At 37.2% G+C, this 19,503-nt stretch overlaps 1 protein-coding gene across 5 annotated transcripts in view; it reads right to left on the minus strand.

Annotated features, from left to right (window-relative positions):
• The window catches only part of SARNP (SAP domain containing ribonucleoprotein), a 48,620-nt gene extending 29,197 nt beyond the window's left edge, over positions 1-19,423 (minus strand). Inside the window, exons 1-7 of one of the 5 annotated variants that reach the window (XR_013994050.1) lie at positions 19,351-19,404; positions 9,973-10,072; positions 8,240-8,286; positions 7,943-8,010; positions 3,678-3,729; positions 2,763-2,836; positions 2,267-2,295 (exon numbers count right to left, since the gene is read on the minus strand). Coding sequence is in view for 3 of the 5 variants with exons in the window: in XM_081060567.1 (XP_080916693.1) it covers positions 2,267-2,295; positions 2,763-2,836; positions 3,678-3,729; positions 7,943-8,010; positions 8,240-8,286; positions 9,973-10,072; positions 19,351-19,386 (406 nt within the window). In the remaining 2 variants the exon portion in view is untranslated. Of the gene's footprint in view, positions 1-2,266; positions 2,296-2,762; positions 2,837-3,677; positions 3,730-7,942; positions 8,011-8,239; positions 8,287-9,972; positions 10,073-19,350 lie in introns of all 5 variants that reach the window. The other 4 variants (XM_081060567.1, XM_081060566.1, XR_013994051.1 and 1 more) reach the window with 4 other exon arrangements.
• Positions 19,424-19,503: the final 80 nt, after the last annotated feature.

Genomic DNA, 19,503 nt, shown 5'->3' on the forward strand with positions numbered 1-19,503 from the left:
CAAAAAAGTTTCATTTAATATTTTTAAAAGTCATAAAGGAAGCTGACAGTCTTCAAATAAAATTAGACAGCATAGAAATAGTATATAGGACAAATGTCCTTTATGCTATGAGGAGAAAGAAAAGGCAGATCGCACCTAGAGATCAAATCTGCATTCATTGAGAACACAAAATGGTGCAGACGCTTTGGAAACACAGTTTGGCAGTTCCTCAAAAAGTTAAACATAGAGTTTACCATATGACTTAGTACTTCCATACCTAGGTATATACCCAAGAGAAATGAAAACATACACCCATACAAAAACCTGTATATGAATGTTCACAGCAGCATTACCCATAGTAGCCAAAAAGTGAAAACAACCCAAATGTCCATCAACTGATGAATGGATAGATAAAATGTGGCATATCTATACAATGGAATATTATCCAACAATAAAAAGAAATGAAGTACTGGTACATGCTACAACATGGATGAACCCCAAATACATTATGCTAAGTGAAAGAACCCAGTCACAAAAGACCATGAATTGTATGATTCCATTTATAAGAAGGCAAATTTACATACACAGAAAAAAAAGAGTGGTTGCTTGGGGAACAACTGCTAATGAGTACAGGGTTTCTTTTTGTGGTAATGAATATGTCCTAAAATTAGACAAAAATTGTCTAAAAGAAGAAAAAAGCTATGAGGGCTGCACAACCCTGTGAATATATAAAAAATAAACTGAATTATGTATTTTAAATGGATGAATTGTATGGTATATAAATTATATCTGTAAGCTGTTAAAAAAAGAGAGAAAGACACCTTATCTGGACAAAAGAACAGAGCTATTATAAAGAGTTTAAATGAATGGCCTCTTAAAGGCAATGTCCTGTCCTGAAATTACCACTAAGAAACAAGTATTAACCTAGTCAATAATTATTTACTTAAAACTTTTCAGAATTTTATTTTAAGCAATCTCAATCTTGTAATTGCTTCCCTAACTCACTACTGTAAACATTCACATATATATTCAACTTTCACCATAACCCATGTGCTAGGAGGAACTGTTGGGTGTTTTTATGTTCTCACTCATAAAATTTTAATTCCTTTTAAATGTTCTATTCTTTTAAGAGCTACTCTATAGTTCCAGGGTATCAGAATTACATGAATAAAGCTGCAAATATTATCTATACATTATTTTATTAATCAGGTTTCCCTTTCAGATTAATTTAAACATTTGTTCTTAAAATAGCACCATTTTATGTCTTTAGTAATTTTTGTTGTACCATCACCAATCCTATTATATCTAACTAAAAGCCAGAAAATATCTTGTTTCTAAAACACAGTCACAGTGGCCAGAATTTTGCTGGCCTTTTAAAAAGCACAGCAAAACACTACAAGATCTTTGGAGGACATTTTCTTAACATATTCAAAACTACTGATAGGTTACTAGGAAAACTAGATTGGATGAGGAGACTACATTTAAATTTTAAGTCTCTAAGAACAGGGACTTTTTTTCCTAATTTATTATAAAATGCATATGCATTGCAGAAATTTTTAAAACACAGACAAGCTGAGAAGTTATTCAAAATTCTACTAATCAGATAGATAAGTATTAACGACAATTCAGTATATATTCTTCTACTCTTTTTTTCCACTCTTATTACTAAAATGGGAACATAATGCTAATTTTATAACTTGCTTTTTTCACTTAGTATCTTTCTGACAAATATTCTTCAATATCATTTTTAACTCTGCATGGTTTTCCACTACACTATGGTACACATTTATTTAATGAATTCTCTAGTGCATATTACATCGTTTCCAGTTACTGATCACTATAAATAATGCGTGATAATCCTTGTGGCTAAGTCTTTAAGCATATCCAAGATTATTTCCTTGTGAATTCCTAGAAGTAAGATTGTTGAGGTAAAGAAGACTCTTTCTCTTTACCACTACACGAGGCAGTATAACACTGGACAGGTACTTAGTGATTACATGCTGATTTCATACACCAGAATAAGAAGCAAGGTACTAGAAACTTTTCTGAAGACGTCCAAGAAAAGAAAACAAATGCTGGTACTTCCCCCTATTCTAGAAACTTCAGTACCTTCTCTAAATTGCCCAGGAAGGTTTAAGTAAAGTTTTACTTAAAGCAAAGAAGTTATAACCTCTTAAAGGCTTATAGAGCTAATAAGTTTATCTTAATTTGGAGAAATGAAATCTGTTGTGCCAGAAAAATAAGAATATAAAGATAACTTTCTCAGAAGAGTCTCTGTATTTCTTACCTTTGGATGGAACTGAAGAAATTCCAAATCTGTAGAAAGAAAAACAAGCTAAATTTTAGGAAGCTGTTCACACTCCTGGTCTCCGTGTCAAGTGCACATATGGCCCTTCAGGCTTGTGATCTCAAGCCTTGCAATCATTAGCTAATTCTAACAACCCCATGAAAAGAAATTCCGTTTACTCTTTTTCTCACCAAGAGTCTAGAGAATAAGCTAACAAGAAGCCTTATCAGAACTGGGAGTAGCAGTCAGTTCCTGATTTTCACCTATTACACAAACCCTGCTTGATAATATAACAGTTACTACAATAGTTATCTATGGTTACTACTACATTCAGATCAAAAGAGATGTTCTGAATAGTACCAAAAGAGTGTTTCTTTTCAGTAAGCCTTCTATTCTATGTAAAACCAACAATTATATTTAAAACCTAGGATCACAGCCCCTCACCTCCATACTATCACTACGAGTAGCTGAGGTCCAAAAGGCTGGGGACACTCACCTAGCTGCCCGGGCAGCTTTCTTGCTCTCCAAGCTCACAGGTACATTGAATCGTTCAGCTCTCTTCTGCATTCTCTACGTGATAACAGACAAAAGAAGGGGAAAAGAAAAATTCAATTTATGGTTTCCTTCTTCTAAGAGAAAAACTGTTTAGAGGTTGTGTCTTTAGAACATCAGAAGTAATTTCTTAAAATCTAAACCAAGAATACTGACAATCCTGGAAGATATCAGATTGTATCCATCCTAGGGCTTAACTCAACAGCCCTTTCCAGAAAGCAAACACAAAAAGACTATTATTACATTCATGCCCTCAAAAACAAAAGGGAAGGAATAAAATAAAACCCACATTCTGCATGAAGCCAAGAAGACAAAAGCTATGTTTGGTTGACCTTTGAAAAGGGATCAAAGGAACAGCTTGGTTCCAATACTAATGGTACTTTTTCAGTTAGAAATGAGGCAGCATTCTCCTAGGCCACCTTTACTTTAAAGGTACAAAAAAGAACACAGATCTCAACTGGAAGCTAGTTTCAGAGATCCTAAGACAGAATCAAGGGAAATTTCAGTCTCACCAGCCAGCAAGTTATAACTTAAGGGTGACATCTTCCCTTGTTACCTTTCATCTCTTCCAAGGTACAATCCTCCCAAACTCTAGTCCTAGTTTGTAAATATCTTAAAGAGAGTTACCACTAAGATCATAGTACTAATACAAAAAGACTAGGGCTACAAAGGTGACTATGCTAGCCCAAATATTTTTGCAAGTGTAGTTAGTGGAAATATATACATCAATATCAAAATGTGTCAATACTGATTTTTCTGCCTATGAGTATATTTTTTAAAGTGATGATTCAGGTAAAATAAAGGGTAAGAAACAGATATATCGAGAGCTTGCTCTTCTACTAGGGAGCAGAATACCTACCTCAGTCTGTGGTATTTCAGATGTAATTTTTACCACTTTCTTTTCTGCTGCCCTGGAAAAGAGAAAAGAGATTTTTAAAATTAGAAAACTAATATTCTAAATCAAAACCTTAGAATTGTATAAGAATTCATGTGAATCATGTCCTCTGTCCCATATCTCTCTGCTACCCCTTAATCCAAAGAAACCATGAAGCTCCTTAGAACTTCAGTTCTTTGAACTATCATCTATTGATAAGAATTCAAATAACAGACTCAGCTACTTTGCTCTAGTACAAGAAAATTATTGGGAAAGAAGTCAGGTTGAATATATTGGGCTGAAGGAAACAGTCAAAGGATACCAGAAATTTGATTTACTTTTAGGAACTTTAAATTTACTTCTGGACTAATGACTATTTCTCTAACCCTCATTTAAATACCAGCTCTCAATTTCATCACAAAAACAATTAATGAATGCTCTACAAGCTCTGGTTTCCTTCTTGTACAAATCTCCTATTTCTCCCATGGGGACTGTAGCTCCAGCTGGAACAAAGTAGGACAAATAAAAATGCCAAAGGGAGTGGAAAGAAAAAAGGCTAAGGGGAGTCTGAATTAGGAAAACAGTAAGTTACTAGTCAAAAGGCTTAAGAGAAAACAAAAGAGGGGGGACCATAGGGGCGGGAGACAAAGTTCAGAAGTACCCAGGATAAATGGAAGAGCATTAACCCTCCACCAAACAACTCCCATAAAACTGTGGGTCATAGCCAGTCTCATTAAGGTCCCTCATTTAGAGACATGGGCGGCTTTTGTTCCAATATCCCAGAAACTTTTCCCATTTGATGCCCTGAAAGGTAGTAATGGTTTAATGGCATTTTCAGAGGAAGCAATTCTGGAACAGGAACTTACTCTCTCCTCCATCCTTTTGTTGGAGGTCCCTGGACTGACAGATAAGCAATGGGTGCCCCCTGCTGACCATAACTAAGTCCTACGATATTTAACTGCCTTAGCTGAAAAAAAGAAAAAAAAAATCCAACTAGAAACAGGTATATTTTTGGAGAACTTCAAACCAAAGATAAAACAAGGGGATTCCCTTATGAATGCTCAAAGAACCTAAACTATCCCTGAATATTCTGACTTTTAAAGTTCTGTTCTGTCTTGTTCAGGTAGAAAGGGACACTAAAGTTTAATGTTTTACTTGAAGTCCAATGCCATTAAGAAAGCAGTCCTCTCTACCAACCCCAGACTAATGACTTCCTTCATATTCCCATCTTGAAGCATAATCACTGCAGTACACCTCATTGCAGAAAGGGAACCCCAGAGAGGAAGCTTCTTTCTGCTCTGTTCCAATTCCCTCAGGCACAATTAAGCTAAAACAATAAATAAAAACATATCACATTCTGGGACTCATGGGAAATTTCTTCTCTTCACTGAGAAATTTCTCTCCTACCCACAGTCACATACAAAACATTGTCGAAACTACAGGGACCCAGAATCTTTATTGTATATACTTTACTCTTACCATTACTATCCCTGTTTAGAAACTTCATTAATGAAGTCAAAGCCGTCTAAATGAAAGAATTACACATTTTACATATATTCTAAGAATAAGAACTTCTACCAAGTTTCAAACTTCATTATTTTTAATCCACACAAGCCAATTATCACTGTATTTACCTGATCTTTCTTCTTTTCCCAGAAGTCCCTAAAATATCTCTTTTTTAAAGTTATCCCAAGAACCATTTTCTCAAGGCATTATATCCAAACACAAACCTCCTATGATGGAAGATACCTAAAAGGCTTTAGAAAGCAGTAATATTTAATAAAATCTTACAAAACATTAAATGCACATCCCCTGTAATGCGGCAAATCCATTGCTAGGAATTTATCCTATGGACATACTGCATAAGTATAAAAATAGTTGCATAAGGACATGTACCACTACATTTTTGGCTATTATAAAAAATCTAAATGTCCATCAACAGGAAACTAGTGAAATTACTGTTCATCCACAGAAGGGAGTACTATTAGCTGCTACTAATAAAGGTTCTAAGGTGATAACTACTAAATCTCTAACTCTGGGTAATGGCTACATGGGAGTCTATTATAGTATTCTCATAACTTTTACATATACTTACAATTTCCCATAATAAGCTGAAAAAGAGACCTACCACTTACTAGGATAATTATCCCTATTTCATAGGTTGATATGAGGACTAAATGGATATATAACACTTAGAATCTTACCTAATATGTAACTAACATTTAAATAAAGACATTATCATATGATATAGAAAGATCTCCAGATGTGAAAAAAATAATCAAAAAATCGACAATATGCATAGTGTGTGTATATATGTATCTGTATGTACACATGTACATGTATCATATGAAACATTCCAAAAGAATATATTGAAAACTTCTAGGAAATCAGATGGGGTGAAAGCAAGGGGTATTTAATTTTCAATTTATATACTCTAGTATGTACTGTTTGACTTTTTACTAATCTATATATTGCCTTTTATTTATTTTATTTTTTTATTGGGGAAGGGGAACAGGACTTTATTGGGGAACAGTGTGTACTTCCAGGCCCTTTTTCCAAGTCGAATTGTTGTCCTTTCAATCTTTGTTGTGGAGGGTGCCGTTCAGCTTCAAGTTGTCCTTTCAGTCTTAGGTGTGGATGGAGCAGCTCAGCTCCAGGTCTAGTTGCCGTTGCTAGTTGCAGGGGCACAGCCCACCATCCTTTGTGGAAGTGGAACTGGCAACCTTGTGGTTGAGAGGATGCACTCCAACCAACTGAACCATCCAGGAGCTCCGCGGCAGCTCAGCTCAAGGTGCCGTGGTCAACCTTAGTTGCAGGGGGCGCTGCCCACCATCCCTTGCAGGACTTGAGGAATCGAACTGGCAACCTTGTGGTTGAGAGCCCACTGGCCCATGTGGGAATGGAACCAGCAGCCCTCGGAGTTAGGAGCATGGAGCTCTAACTGTCTGAGCCACCGGGCCGGCCCTATATTGCCTTTTATAATTAAATGCATTAATAGAACTATAAGAAACAAAAATGTTAAAACAGACTCAACTGTTCTTAATGTGCTAGAATATAAGATGGCCAGCATGGCCAGACATTTATGGAAAGAGATCCAAATAAAAGATGTTTTGATAACTCTGGAACAGTTTAAATAAATCAAGATCTACTTTTCACTTTAGTACTTTGTCCTCCTTTCCTCCACTGTAAAATCAAAAAAAGAAGAGAGAATAGTGCTTTTTGAGAGACATAATCTCTGCTCAGTACCCTCCTCCCTTACAAAATTCCTTATATGCAGAGAATCTGTATGATTCTCCACCATGTTTCCCCGAAATAAGACCTAGCTGGGCAATCAGCTCTAATGCATCTTTTGGAGCAAGAATTAATATAAGACCCAGTATTATATTAATTATATTATATTAATTACATATATTATAGTACCTGATCTTATAGTAAAATAAGACCGGGTTTTATATTAATTTTTGCTCCAAAAGGTGCATTAGAGCTGATTGTCCAGCTAGGTCTTATTTTCGGGGAAACACAGTATATAGAAAGACAATCAGGGCCGGCCCAGTGGCTCAGAGTGCCGTGCGCCTAACAACGAGGTCACCAGTTCGATTCCCACATGGGCCAGTGAGCTGCACCCTCTACAGCTAAGATTGTGAACAATGGCTCTCCCTGGAGCTGGGCTGCGAGCAGCCAGAGGTCGGCGTGAGCTGCTGCAGACTGCTGTATGCTGCTGCGGGCTGCTGTGTGCTACCGTGTGCTGCCAGGAGCGGCCGATGGCCAGCGTGAGTGACCGGCAACCAGCATAAGGGGCTGGCAGCCAGCAAGAGCTGCGGTGAGCTGCTGTGAGCAGTCGACCAACGACCAGTGATAGACCGCCTAAGCTGGGGGAGCGCAAGGTTCATAATACCAGCATGGGCCAGGGAGCTGTGTCCCACACAACTAGACTGAGAAACTAGTAACAGAATAAAATGATTTTAAAAAGACAATCATCTATTATGGTGATACAACAAAGGCTAAGAGACCTAAACTTTGGGCTTGAAGTCTCCTGGCCTAATTATTTATTACAAAACCCAGAGACACACTATTTTGCTTCACTGAGACCATGTACATGAAATGAAGGAGACTCTTCTGAAAATGTATGATCTAATGAGAAATAGAAAAGCCAATGGGAACACATAAAAGGTAAACAGAGTGAAACATTAAATCCCCAAAACCCAGAACTATCTGCTCTGTATTCAGATTATAAAAAAAGGGATACTTACACATCAACAGTTTTTTCAGGGGGTTCTTCCTCTTTGACAGGCAGTTCTATGGGCTTTGGTTCTTCTTCCTAAAACCAAACAAAACAAGATGGTTAACATAAATCAAGAGAAATACCCATCAACAGAAGACTATTAAGAACTCCAAAATGAACCAGTCTTTCAGAATCTTCATTCCCCCTCTATGCTCCCCTGATCAGTTAGTATTTAAGTTCTCTAATGACTGAGGTTAAGCAATGTGGCCAACATAGTGAGTGGCCCACTGCCAGACCAGTGATAACCTTACTCTCTCCAACTCACCTCTGTTTCATCTCCCAGTACATCTTCTTCATTTGCCTCCTCTTCAGCTAAAGAATATTAAAATATTCAGGTCAAGCCCTGCTACGAAACCATCTTGATCACTGTACTTAGGCTAAAATTGTAATCATTTTGCTTTCCCAAAATAAAATACAATAATGAAGGCAGAACTGATGCTCATAAATTTTGCTCCACATGGAGAAGATCAAACTGTTTTTTCCACCTAACATTAACACAAAGTTGAACTCCAGCTGGACTGAAGAACTAAATGTGATGAGGTCAAACTGTAACATTAATAAAAAGTAACTATAACATTAATAAAAATTTAAGATTTAGTGGTGGAGAAGGATTTCTTTAAAAAATCCAGAAGCAAAAGTAATACAAGAAAAATGGCAGATTTTTCAAAACCAAGGAAGGACACCACGGGAAAAGAAACAAATGACAAAGAAGATATTTGTGTTTAAAACCAACAAGGGAATAGTTACTAGAATAGAAAAGAAATGCCTGCAAACTAACAAGTGAATGATGGGATCCTCAAAAGAAAAATGAGCAAAGGAGAAACCCGGAGAACCATGAGCACAAGAAATGTTTCAGCTTTTTAATAATTAGAGGAATGTAAATTGAAACAACCAGCAGACTAGCAAAAATTAGGCCACTTGATAGGATAATGTCAAGTTTAGGTTTGTGGAAAAGATACAAGAACCCTTGTGCACTGATGAGAGTATAGATTTATACAGCAAATCTGGAAAGCAATTTGGCAGTGTTTAGTCCTCCTATATATTAAGTATACATTTATGAATAGATATTAATTAGCAACCTATTCCTGGGTATATATCTCAGAAAGATCACACAGGAAAATAAGGGAACATGAAAGTAGTTCAGGAGGCAATATGGATATCTGTCACTGGGTGAATTAAAGTGTGGTGGATTCCATACATCACAGTTTACTAAGAAGGAATTGTAATTAATAGACTAGATGAACCCACAGCCACAGGTCACACGAATACATCTTTAAAAACACACAGTACTTAGAGAAAAAAGTGAGAAATAAAGCAAGGCTATGACCTCATTGCCAATTGCATAAAAAAATTGTACACCAAACAACACTTCATGATTTACAAGGACAAAGAAAAAAAATATACATCAAATACATTAGAACGTTTGCTGAAGGGAGTTGAGATGAAAGGAACGGGAATAAAGAGTAATAAATAAATAAAAATTAAAGATGGAACTCATACAATCTGGGATGATACTATGCCTTCCATGAAGTTGTTTTGTTTTTAAAAAGGCAGAATTGAAGAATGTCAGAGACAGTGGAGACCAGAGATTACCTAAGTTTATGGATTTCAAGGGTGGAGACACTTGTCTCATTTCACAGATCAGAACGGACAAGTGTAAACAGTAAGCCATATAAATAGTGACTGTCCAAAGTTACCTAGCAAATTTCTGGCACAAGAGGAATTAGAATTCAAATATTCCAATTCTCAGTCTAATGATACTTGATTTACCATACTTCCTTTAAAATAATTTTCTGAAATAAAATTGCACCTTAAAAAAAGGGGAGAGCATTTCTTTGCATTATAATCACTGTTCTGGATGACCAAGAGTTTTCTTGATATAGTTAACTAAGAGCTTACATCACCAACAACCTAAAGGAAAAGAAATCTTCCATATAGCAGAAAGTAAAAATTAACCCCCTCAAATCATATCACGCTTTGCCTCCACAAAGCACTCACCATGCTCTTCAAGATATGCCTGGAGCCTGTTGATGAGATCTTGTTTTATTCCCTTGGTCTCCAAACCACGAGCAAGACATTCCTGCTTTAGTTCAGCAAGCTGAGAAAAAAGAATAAAGCTTTTTCTTAGTTAACAAAATGAACCTGATGGGAGAAAAAAGAGGCATAGTTAACTCTTGAACAACATGGGGGTTAGGCGTGCCAACACCCCATGCAGTCAAAAATTCACGTATAACTTTTGACTCCCCAAAAACTTTACTAATAAACTACTGTTGACTGGAAGCCTTACCAATAACATAAACAGGTGATTAACACTTGTATGTCATACTATTATATATTGTACTCTTTACAATAAAGAAAAGACAATATTATTAAGAAAATCATAAGGAAAATACATTTACAGTATTGTATGTATATACTGAAAAACATCCAAATACAAGTGAACCTGCAGTTTAAACCCACATTGTTCAAGGGTCAACTGCAGTTCTCACAAGAAAAAGAAAGTTCAATCTCAAATGATTGCTCTTAATCCCACCGAGCCTCTAAATCCACTTCCCTCTAACAATATTCAATATGCAAGAGGACTTTTCTAACAGATGATGAAAAATAAACATCCTACTTCAATAAAATTCTGATCTACCCGTGCAACTACCTATCATTATAAATCTTTAGCCATTTCTGAGGGGGAAAAAATTTATTCCCCTCCCCCAAAATTACTGTACCAGCTAGCACGGAATTAATCTTTAAGTAGAAAAATCTAAATATATATAAGTAGATTCTTCTTACTATTCATCCCAGATCCTTACTACAATGTGCCACATATAAGCATACAAGTCTGACTACTGCAGAGTTAGATAAATGTGTTAGCCAGCTTAATGTCAACAATGAATCAATTGCAAGATCTACATTAAAATGGGGGGAAAATATATCTAATGGCATGCCACAGAGTTCTGTTGAAGATTTTTAAAATCGGTAACTTGACTACACATATAACAGGTAAGCTTGTCAATTCCGCAGACAATAGAAGAAGAAAGGATTGATGCATTACAAACAGAATTAAGCTGGGGAAACAGGGAACGCTTCAGGGAGAATGAGCCAAAAAGAAATTTAGAAAGAATAAGATTTACTTATAAAGTACTACACATCTATTTAAAACATAAATTGTTTAAAAACCAGATGAGCAAGATTTAGCTCAACAGTACCTCAAAGGATAAAGAACTCAAGAGTTTTAGATTATCAGTGCAGAGAGGGTTAACAGTATGATTTGCTACCAAAGTAATTCTAGGTTATGAGTAACTGAAAAACAGACTATATTATATGATGCAACAGTCTTACTGGGCTCTAGATTCTTATTTTAAGCATAATGATATACTGATCCAAGGAGAACAAGAAAAGGAAGGCTCCAGAAATCTTATATGCAGATCAGTGCACAAAGAGACACTTGGTCTGAAAGAAGACTTTACTTGTTTTGAAGTACAGATCTAAGACCAACCAAAAGTTAAAAGCAAATTCGACCAGAATAAAGAACTTTACAACTAAGGCAGTATGCCGGGCATCTCTAGGAGCATTTGGAAATGGAGAAGGGAAGCTCTTTCTCCCTCACATTAACTGGGCAGATGAAACATTCAATTGAGTGGGGCAGGCAGGCAGGGATAATATGTGAGAACTGTCCTACCCAACAAGCCAACAGCACCCCCTATTGAGAAACATGATAATCACCTATTGAAAGTTCGGAGTGGCTGCGGAGTCTAACGTGGCCTCTGAAGTCAGATTACCTGGGTTCATACTCCAGCTTTACCACTCACAGCTGTATAAACTTGGGTGAATAACTTAACCTCTCTGTGCCTGTGTCCAGTGAAATGGGGATAAATGCAACAGTACCTATACCGAAAGGTTGTTATGAAGATTAAGCCAGTAAAGATTTGTAGGGCCGGCCCGTGGCTCAGGAGGTTATAGCTCCATGCTCCTAACTCCGAAGGCTGCCAGTTCGATTCCCACATGAGCCAGCGGGCTCTCAACCACAAGGTTGCCAGTTCGATTCGAGTCCCTCAACGGATAGTGGGCAGCGCCCCCTGCAACTAAGATTGAACACGGCACCTTGAGCTGAGCTGCCGCTGAGCTCCCGGATGGCTCAGTTGTTTGGAGCGCCTCCTCTCAACCACAAGGTTGCCTGTTCAACTCCCGCAAGGGATGGTGGGCTGCGCCCATTGCAACTAGCAACGGGATCTGGAACTGAGCTGCGTCCTCCACAACTAAGACTGAAAGGACAACTTGAAGCTGAACTAAGATTGAAAGGACAACAACTTGACTTGGAAAAAGTCCTGGAAGTACACACGGTTCCCCAATAAAGCCCTGTTCCTTTTCTCCAATTTAAAAAAAAAAACTGTGTTAAAGAATTTGTAAAACATTCAGAATAGTGCTTGGCAGCTAGTAAACACTTTATAAGTGTTATTAATAGATAAGATTAGACAGAATCATTGCTCCTCAGATTTCTGAATTTCACAGATCAATATATTTTTAAATAGGTAGAATGAAAGGGCTGCCAACATTTTATAATATTCCAACCAGGTCGTGGACAGATACTTTTGTAAAGAGCAATGAAATCAATTACTAGGAAAATGATCATACACTTGGATGTAGTAAAAGTGACATCAAAGTACTGTAAAAATTTCTAAAACCTTACTCATTTCTTTTTTTTAAACTTGTCTCATCACTGACCAGTAACAAACAGCTCACGGACCAGTACTGACCTGTGGGCCATACCTTGGATAGTATCACATCTACAATCTAGGCTCTAATGATCTCTAAAGCCTATTTCCTAAGCAAGGAATCTTGCCCTTTTCCACCGTGGTACTTTATTTCTTTATTTTCTTTCAGCATTCTGGAGAACAAGTCTTTTGAATTTAGTTACACTTTTAAAAGATTTTGGGTTTGTTATAAAAGTATGATGTTCACTATGGAATAGTACTTGAAAATAAATTTGAGATCCTATTGTATGAAATGCTATAAATTATATGAAAATATCATTAATGTTTGAAAATTCTGAAAAGTACAGAGGAAAATAAATCTTACATAATCTCAGTACTTAGAGATCACCTAACATTTTAAATATATCATCGTGTCTGAGAGTGTGTGTGTGTGTGTGTGTGTGTGTGTGTGTGTGTGTGTGTGTGGAGGGTGTTGGTTGCCTACAAAGCAATACAACTTCTTTATTTCCTGTAACTCCTCATCTTCCTCAGAAGCCTCAACTCCTTCCACCCCTGGTTTAAATAACTTTTGGTTAAATATTCAGGCAACTCCAAGTTCAGCTTTCTAATAGAGTTGTTCCCCCCTTCTCCTTCTTTCCTAAAATTGTGCCTAGATACAGGCAACAGTTTACAAAAACTTCCAGATGACAGGGAAACCAACAGTCAGCAATGGTTTTTGCACACGATGCTGATCTGATACGGTCTGATCTAGAGTTGAAGCTGAAAGATTGGTACAACTGCGTGTTTACAGGGATACCATCCATCACTGCTGACCACTGACCTTGCCACTGCCCTTGGTCACTGAAATCTCAGCCCCCCCACCGCTCCCAGTTCCTGACCCCAGGTCTCTGGCTCATTCAGCAGCCTTCTCAGCACCTCCATGTCCCCTCTGGTCAAATAAGAATTTACATATAGTTTTTACATACTATATTACTTTAGTTATTACACTGTGGGTTCTGCTCATATACCAGGACTTTATTTCAAAAGGGATATAAATGAGTAAAAACATACAAGCTGAAAAAAGTCATTTCTTTAAGCACATTTCATTTTAGTACAATTATGTGAGTAGAACAAAAACACTTGAAAGACTCAAATAATAACAATTTATCATATCAAATCTTACCATTTTTATATGCATTTGACTTTAAAATATTTTAAAAGAACATACCTAAAGAGCAAGATATATTGAGTGAATTGCATGGTATGTGACTATCTCAATAACGCTACTTTTAAAAACCAATGTATAAAACATTGTATACAGGATACTAACTTTAATGTTAATGCAAAAACTAGTTCACCAGCATACACACACACACAATACAAATGATGTAAATACACAAGATGCCTGGACAGGAAACAGAGAAGTTAACATTGGTTAAATCTGGGAAGAAGAAACTTATTGAGGAATAGTTATTGAGAATTCTTATTGAGAATAGGAAGGAAGCTTTTTACCATATGTCCTTTTGTACCTTTAGAATTGTGAACTTGTAAATTGGTTTCTAAACACTTTATTTTTCAGTATCAATAAGGCATTTTCCATTCTATTTATTCAACCTACAGAGAAAAGACCAATCAAGGGACCACACAATACATTTAACATTAATCATTTATTGTCCTGTGATTTCTTCTGATTACTAATCTTGAATTTTGATTCAAATCTTTCTCATCTGTCATCTCGTGATATGGCTTGTAAACTCTGAGGGGAGAGACTTTTCACATAATTTATAATATCTCATACAATCGGAACGCAAATTTATTTTCAAGTACTAATTAATGCTAGGAAAAGTACTTAGAATATGATTTCCTCACTTAATCCTTACAACAAACCTATGTAGTTGGTATTATGATCTCATTTTATAAATTAAAAGAATGAGGCTTAAAGAAATTTAATAATTTGCTTAAAAATCATACAGCTAGAAAATAGTGGAGCCAGTGAACTTACTCAGGTCTCTCTGATTTAAGCCTAATCTTAACTACCAAGATACTGACGCTGCTCTCATGTGCATGCCCTATCTCCCACTCTTTCTCTTTCCGTTTTCTTCTTACCTCTTCTTCCTCAACATTCTTGCTAGCTCTTCTTCCACTCAACCCAATAAGTACTATACTCACTAAGATTCCACCTTTGGCCTTCTCATTCCACTATATCAAAGGCATTTTCATTCCCAGAATCAAATCACTGACAAATCCTGTCAGCAATACCTTCAAAATAGATCCAGAATCTAATCCTTTCTGGTCTTTCTTTCGTACATATTGTAAAAACTCTGTAGTCCTCACGCCTTATTATAGTTTATTCTCAACCTGGTAGGCAGAGTGATCTTTTGAAAATTTAAGTCAGAATATGTCATTCCTCTAATCAAAAATTCTCTACTGGTTTCCTATCTCATTAAGGGTAAAAATTAGAGTCCTAACGATCATTTACAAAATCCTCAAAATCCTCACAAGGCTCATGTCTTCACCTCCTTCAAATCTCTGCCTTAAGTATCACCTTCTCAATTAGGCCTTCCCTAGTCACTATTTTAAATTACAATACCCTCTTCCCACTCCCTATCCTGCTTTCCTACTTCTTCTGGAAAATAAGACCTAGCCGGACAATCAGTTCTAATGTGTCTTTTGGAGCAAAACTTAATATAAGACTGGGTATAATATAATTATAGTATAATACAATGCAATACAATACAATATAATATAATACCGGGTCTTATATAAGACCCGGTATTAAAAAATTATATATAAATTATATAAATTATAATTGATATATAAATTACATAAATTACAATTTATATATAAATTATATAAAAATTCTTATATAAAAATTATATATTAATTTTTGCTCCAAAAGACGCATTAGAGCTGACTGTCTGGCTAGGTCTTATTTTCGCGGAAAGAAGGTATTCTCTACAGACCTTATCACTATTTGACATACTATAAATTTTTCTTTATTGTGCCTTTCCCCAGTAAAACAAGCTCCACAACAGCAAGAATTTTGTCTGCTTTGTTTATTGCTATATCTCCAGCACCTATGGTAGCTAGCACACGGTAGGCACTTCATAAATCCATTTTTTAATAACTTCCACACCTTTATTATCAGCTCTAAACTCTTGAGCAGGAGACCCACATTTCCAACTGACTGCCAGATATCTCCCAAAACTGAACTTATCTTCTCCCCTGCACAAAACTGGCTTCTCTTCCCAACCAAGACTAAAGGTATCACTACTCAAATATTGGAGTCATCTTTCATTCTTCCTACATATGACTGATCAGTAAATACTTACAATTCTACATCCCAAATTTCTTTCAAACTCATTCCCTTTCTAACAGCCATCCCTTATTTCAGCTCTAAGTTTATTCACTTCACAAATAGTTATTGCGTAGTCCCTGCATGTCAAGCATTAACTTAGATATAAGTAATTATAAGTAAAACAGGAGTTCTTGCTCACATGAAGCTTATGATCTGGTAGGGAAACAAGGCAATCAAAGATCATATAGTACATAATCCTTAGCTAATGAAAAAAAAAGTACAGTGTCCTATGAAAGCATTTAAAAAGTTGTCTGACCATGTATGTGGATAGGGAAAACCTACCTTACCTAAGGATTCCCTGGGTAAATGATATCTGAAGGGCAACTAGTAGTTAATTAGATGAAGATGTGAACAATGGGAGGGCACTACAGCAAAAGCATGTGTAAAGGTTCTGGGTTCTGAGGTAAGGCGAGGAAGTAGTGCACAGTGATTAAGAACTTCAGTTTTGGACAGACTGCCTGGACTTGATCTACCAGTTATTAGCAATGGGACACAGGGCAAGTTATTCAGTTAATCTCTCTGAGCTTCCGTTTTTCTCATTTTGAAATGGGGATAACAGAGGCATTTATTATACTTTACAGGGCGATTGTGAGAATCAAAGCAGTTAATGTATATAAATAGCTTCGACCAGTGCTTGCCACATAGTAAATGCTAAATAGTATTTAAGTTGTTAGCAATTAATGAGCATTCATTCTGTGGTTGGAGTGTGTGAAAAGTTAAGCTGGAGAGATTGGCAAGTATAAGATTAAAAGGTTTTAACCAGGTGAGTGACTACTGTAATAAAAACGTAACTGGTGAAATCTCTCCTTCTCCAGATCCCATCCAAGAGAACACACACGGATCACATCAGCTCCTTTCAAATTTCCAAAGGCTCCCCACTTTCTGTCTTCATGACAAATGCCTTACTTACACAACTTAAAAGGTCCTTTTCAAAATCACTCTCTACCTTTATAGTCACACAATTCACCTAGTTACCTTTACAAACCATCTTCAACCACCAACATATAAGTACTTTATGCTTCAGTACTACAGACGTCTCTCTGCTTTTCAACACTGTGGCACTAGTACCCCCCTTCTCATTCTCTCTTCTCCTTTTCTCATCATTGATTAGAAATCTGGTACCATGACAGTTCAAAGCATTTTCACCCACAATTTCGTCTCTCTTTACAACTGTGTTAGAATGACGGTATTTCTACAAAATCTTGAGAAATTTGCAGTTGGTGTGGACTTACGTATCAATTCAGGTAATATTTTTCCTTCCTACTTCAAAGCTTGCTCTTTTCTGCTGAGATTCCATTCTAAAAGTCCAAAATCTCTTTATAAAAATGACAAGATGGTTTTAAAAAAGGATAAAACCCTAAGTCAACCCAAAAGTCAGGATCACTCCATCAAGATCAACAGTGGAACCAAACATTAACTGTCCTGGAAGTCAGAATTAAAGGCATTGGTTTTTAACCAGAGGTCCACGGACTCCTCAGGGCTACAAGGTAGTTTTATGAAGCCCCTTAAATCGCATGCAAAGTACATGTACATGCCTTTTTCTGGGGAGAGGGTCCATACCTTTCATCAGAGTTTCAAAGATATCTGTGACCTCCAAAAGGTTAAGTGCTCTAGAGAAAAAGCAAAGACAAGCAAATATGATTAAAAGACTGAATCCTTTTTAGGCTGTCAGGAGTGCCTCATGTTCTCTTAGACTATCAGGTCAGGGTACGTTATCCAATCAAAATAAAATTTAATATAGACCCAACAAATACAGATTTATGGAACGTGGAACTCCATAAACCAATACAAAATCCATAAAGGCAAATCACAAGGCTGGTGCCTTACTCCAGGGGTTTCAAAAATGGGACTAACAGAAAGAAAATATTTGATCCTCCATTCATATTTCTTTTTTATCTCAATTCATTCAAAAATTCCTTTTCCGTGTATGTTTTATAGCATACACAACAGTATGGTAGTACATAATTTATATAAGTGTACATACAACGGAGGTGGTTGTTTAATTTTTTTTTTACGTGCGATAAAAGGAGACTACTAATAAAACCTACGCATTTTAGTACCGTCAAGTTAACAGTAACTCCAGGATAACACAAAAACCCGCCAGTACAGTTTAGAATCCAGGAGTAAGAAACCTATCAGTTTTCACAAAAAAGCTAATTGATGTCAACTAGTAAGTGACTAAAAGGACCTCTCCCTACCCTTACTCTCCTTACTTTTCTTGTTTGTTTGTTTTTAAACTCAAGAAGCTTTAAAGAATCCGTTTTCAGCGTCAGCTACTTAAATCAGCCTCGTTTGTCCAAGGTTCCCAGGATGACATGACCAAAACATTTAATGGAAAAACTACTTGTGAAACCACAAATGGACAACTAATCAAGATATTCCCCTAATTCACCCTAAAATAAATTACTCTTTCCTGCCAGGAAAATAACAATCTAAATGGTTTTCAAAGCTACCAAGATTCCCAAAAGACACAAAACAGCTTGTGATTGAGAGCGTCACCCCGTGGTGATACCAAGAGACAGGGTCCATCCGCGATAGGAAATGGGCCTACAAATGTAACCCTAGAAAAGATAATCCTAGAAAAACCTTAGAAATGTTTTTCCAAAATACTACTAGTTACAAATGAGTTGTCTCTCTGGCGGTGGGGGCAGGGGGTAGAAGCTGGCCGGCGGAGAACCGCGTGAGAGAACTCGAAAAACTTACATCTGAGCTAACTGTGCCTTTACTAACTCTTAAGGTTTCCTAAACCCCAAGTTTCTATGGGGAAGCCTATCTTCTGAGGCCTCTCCTTAGATTTCAAAGCCCCCCCTTCCCCGGGGGGGGGGGTAACCCCAGCTAAAGAAAGGGAGTGAAAGTATTTTCTGGATCATGTTTGAGACCAAGATAGCAATACATAAAGGTGCCAACATCTGCTAACGGGAATCTCAGCTTGGGACAATAGATAGGAAAACATCAACCCAGGGAATAAAAAGGGGTCCTGGGTCCGGCATGGGGAAAGAGGAGGGGACCACTGACGTAATGCAGGTTTGACGAGAAACGAGGAGGGAAAGCAGGTTGAAGGCTTCTACACAACCCAGTGAAGAAGTGACGAACCACACAACAATGAAGGGAGCCGAAATAACAAGTACAGATACAGTAAAGCTGTGAGAAGCATGGGAAATTAGGGAAGGCGTAGTGGGGAAGAAGGGAGACACAAAAGAAAAGAACTCCGCCGGAAGCCGAAAAAAAAGTGGAAAATCCTGAAAGGAGAACACGTAAGAAAAGGCACAGGCCACGCAGCAGAATTCAGTCCCTAGAACAGTCCAAGTCAGCCCTTTCCCCCCTTCATGGTACCTTCAGCTTATGGAGCTCCACCGTCTCCGCCGCCATCTTGTTACCCCTACACTCCAGTAGGCCCCCACCCGCTGCCTCCACCTCCAGTAGCTCCCGCCTCGGCGCAGACAACCAGGGCTGACCAATCACTGCCACTCTTACTACCATCTCATA

Source organism: Rhinolophus hipposideros (genome assembly GCF_964194185.1).
Source record: "Rhinolophus hipposideros genome assembly, chromosome: 9".
Classification (NCBI taxonomy): Eukaryota; Metazoa; Chordata; class Mammalia; order Chiroptera; family Rhinolophidae; genus Rhinolophus; species Rhinolophus hipposideros.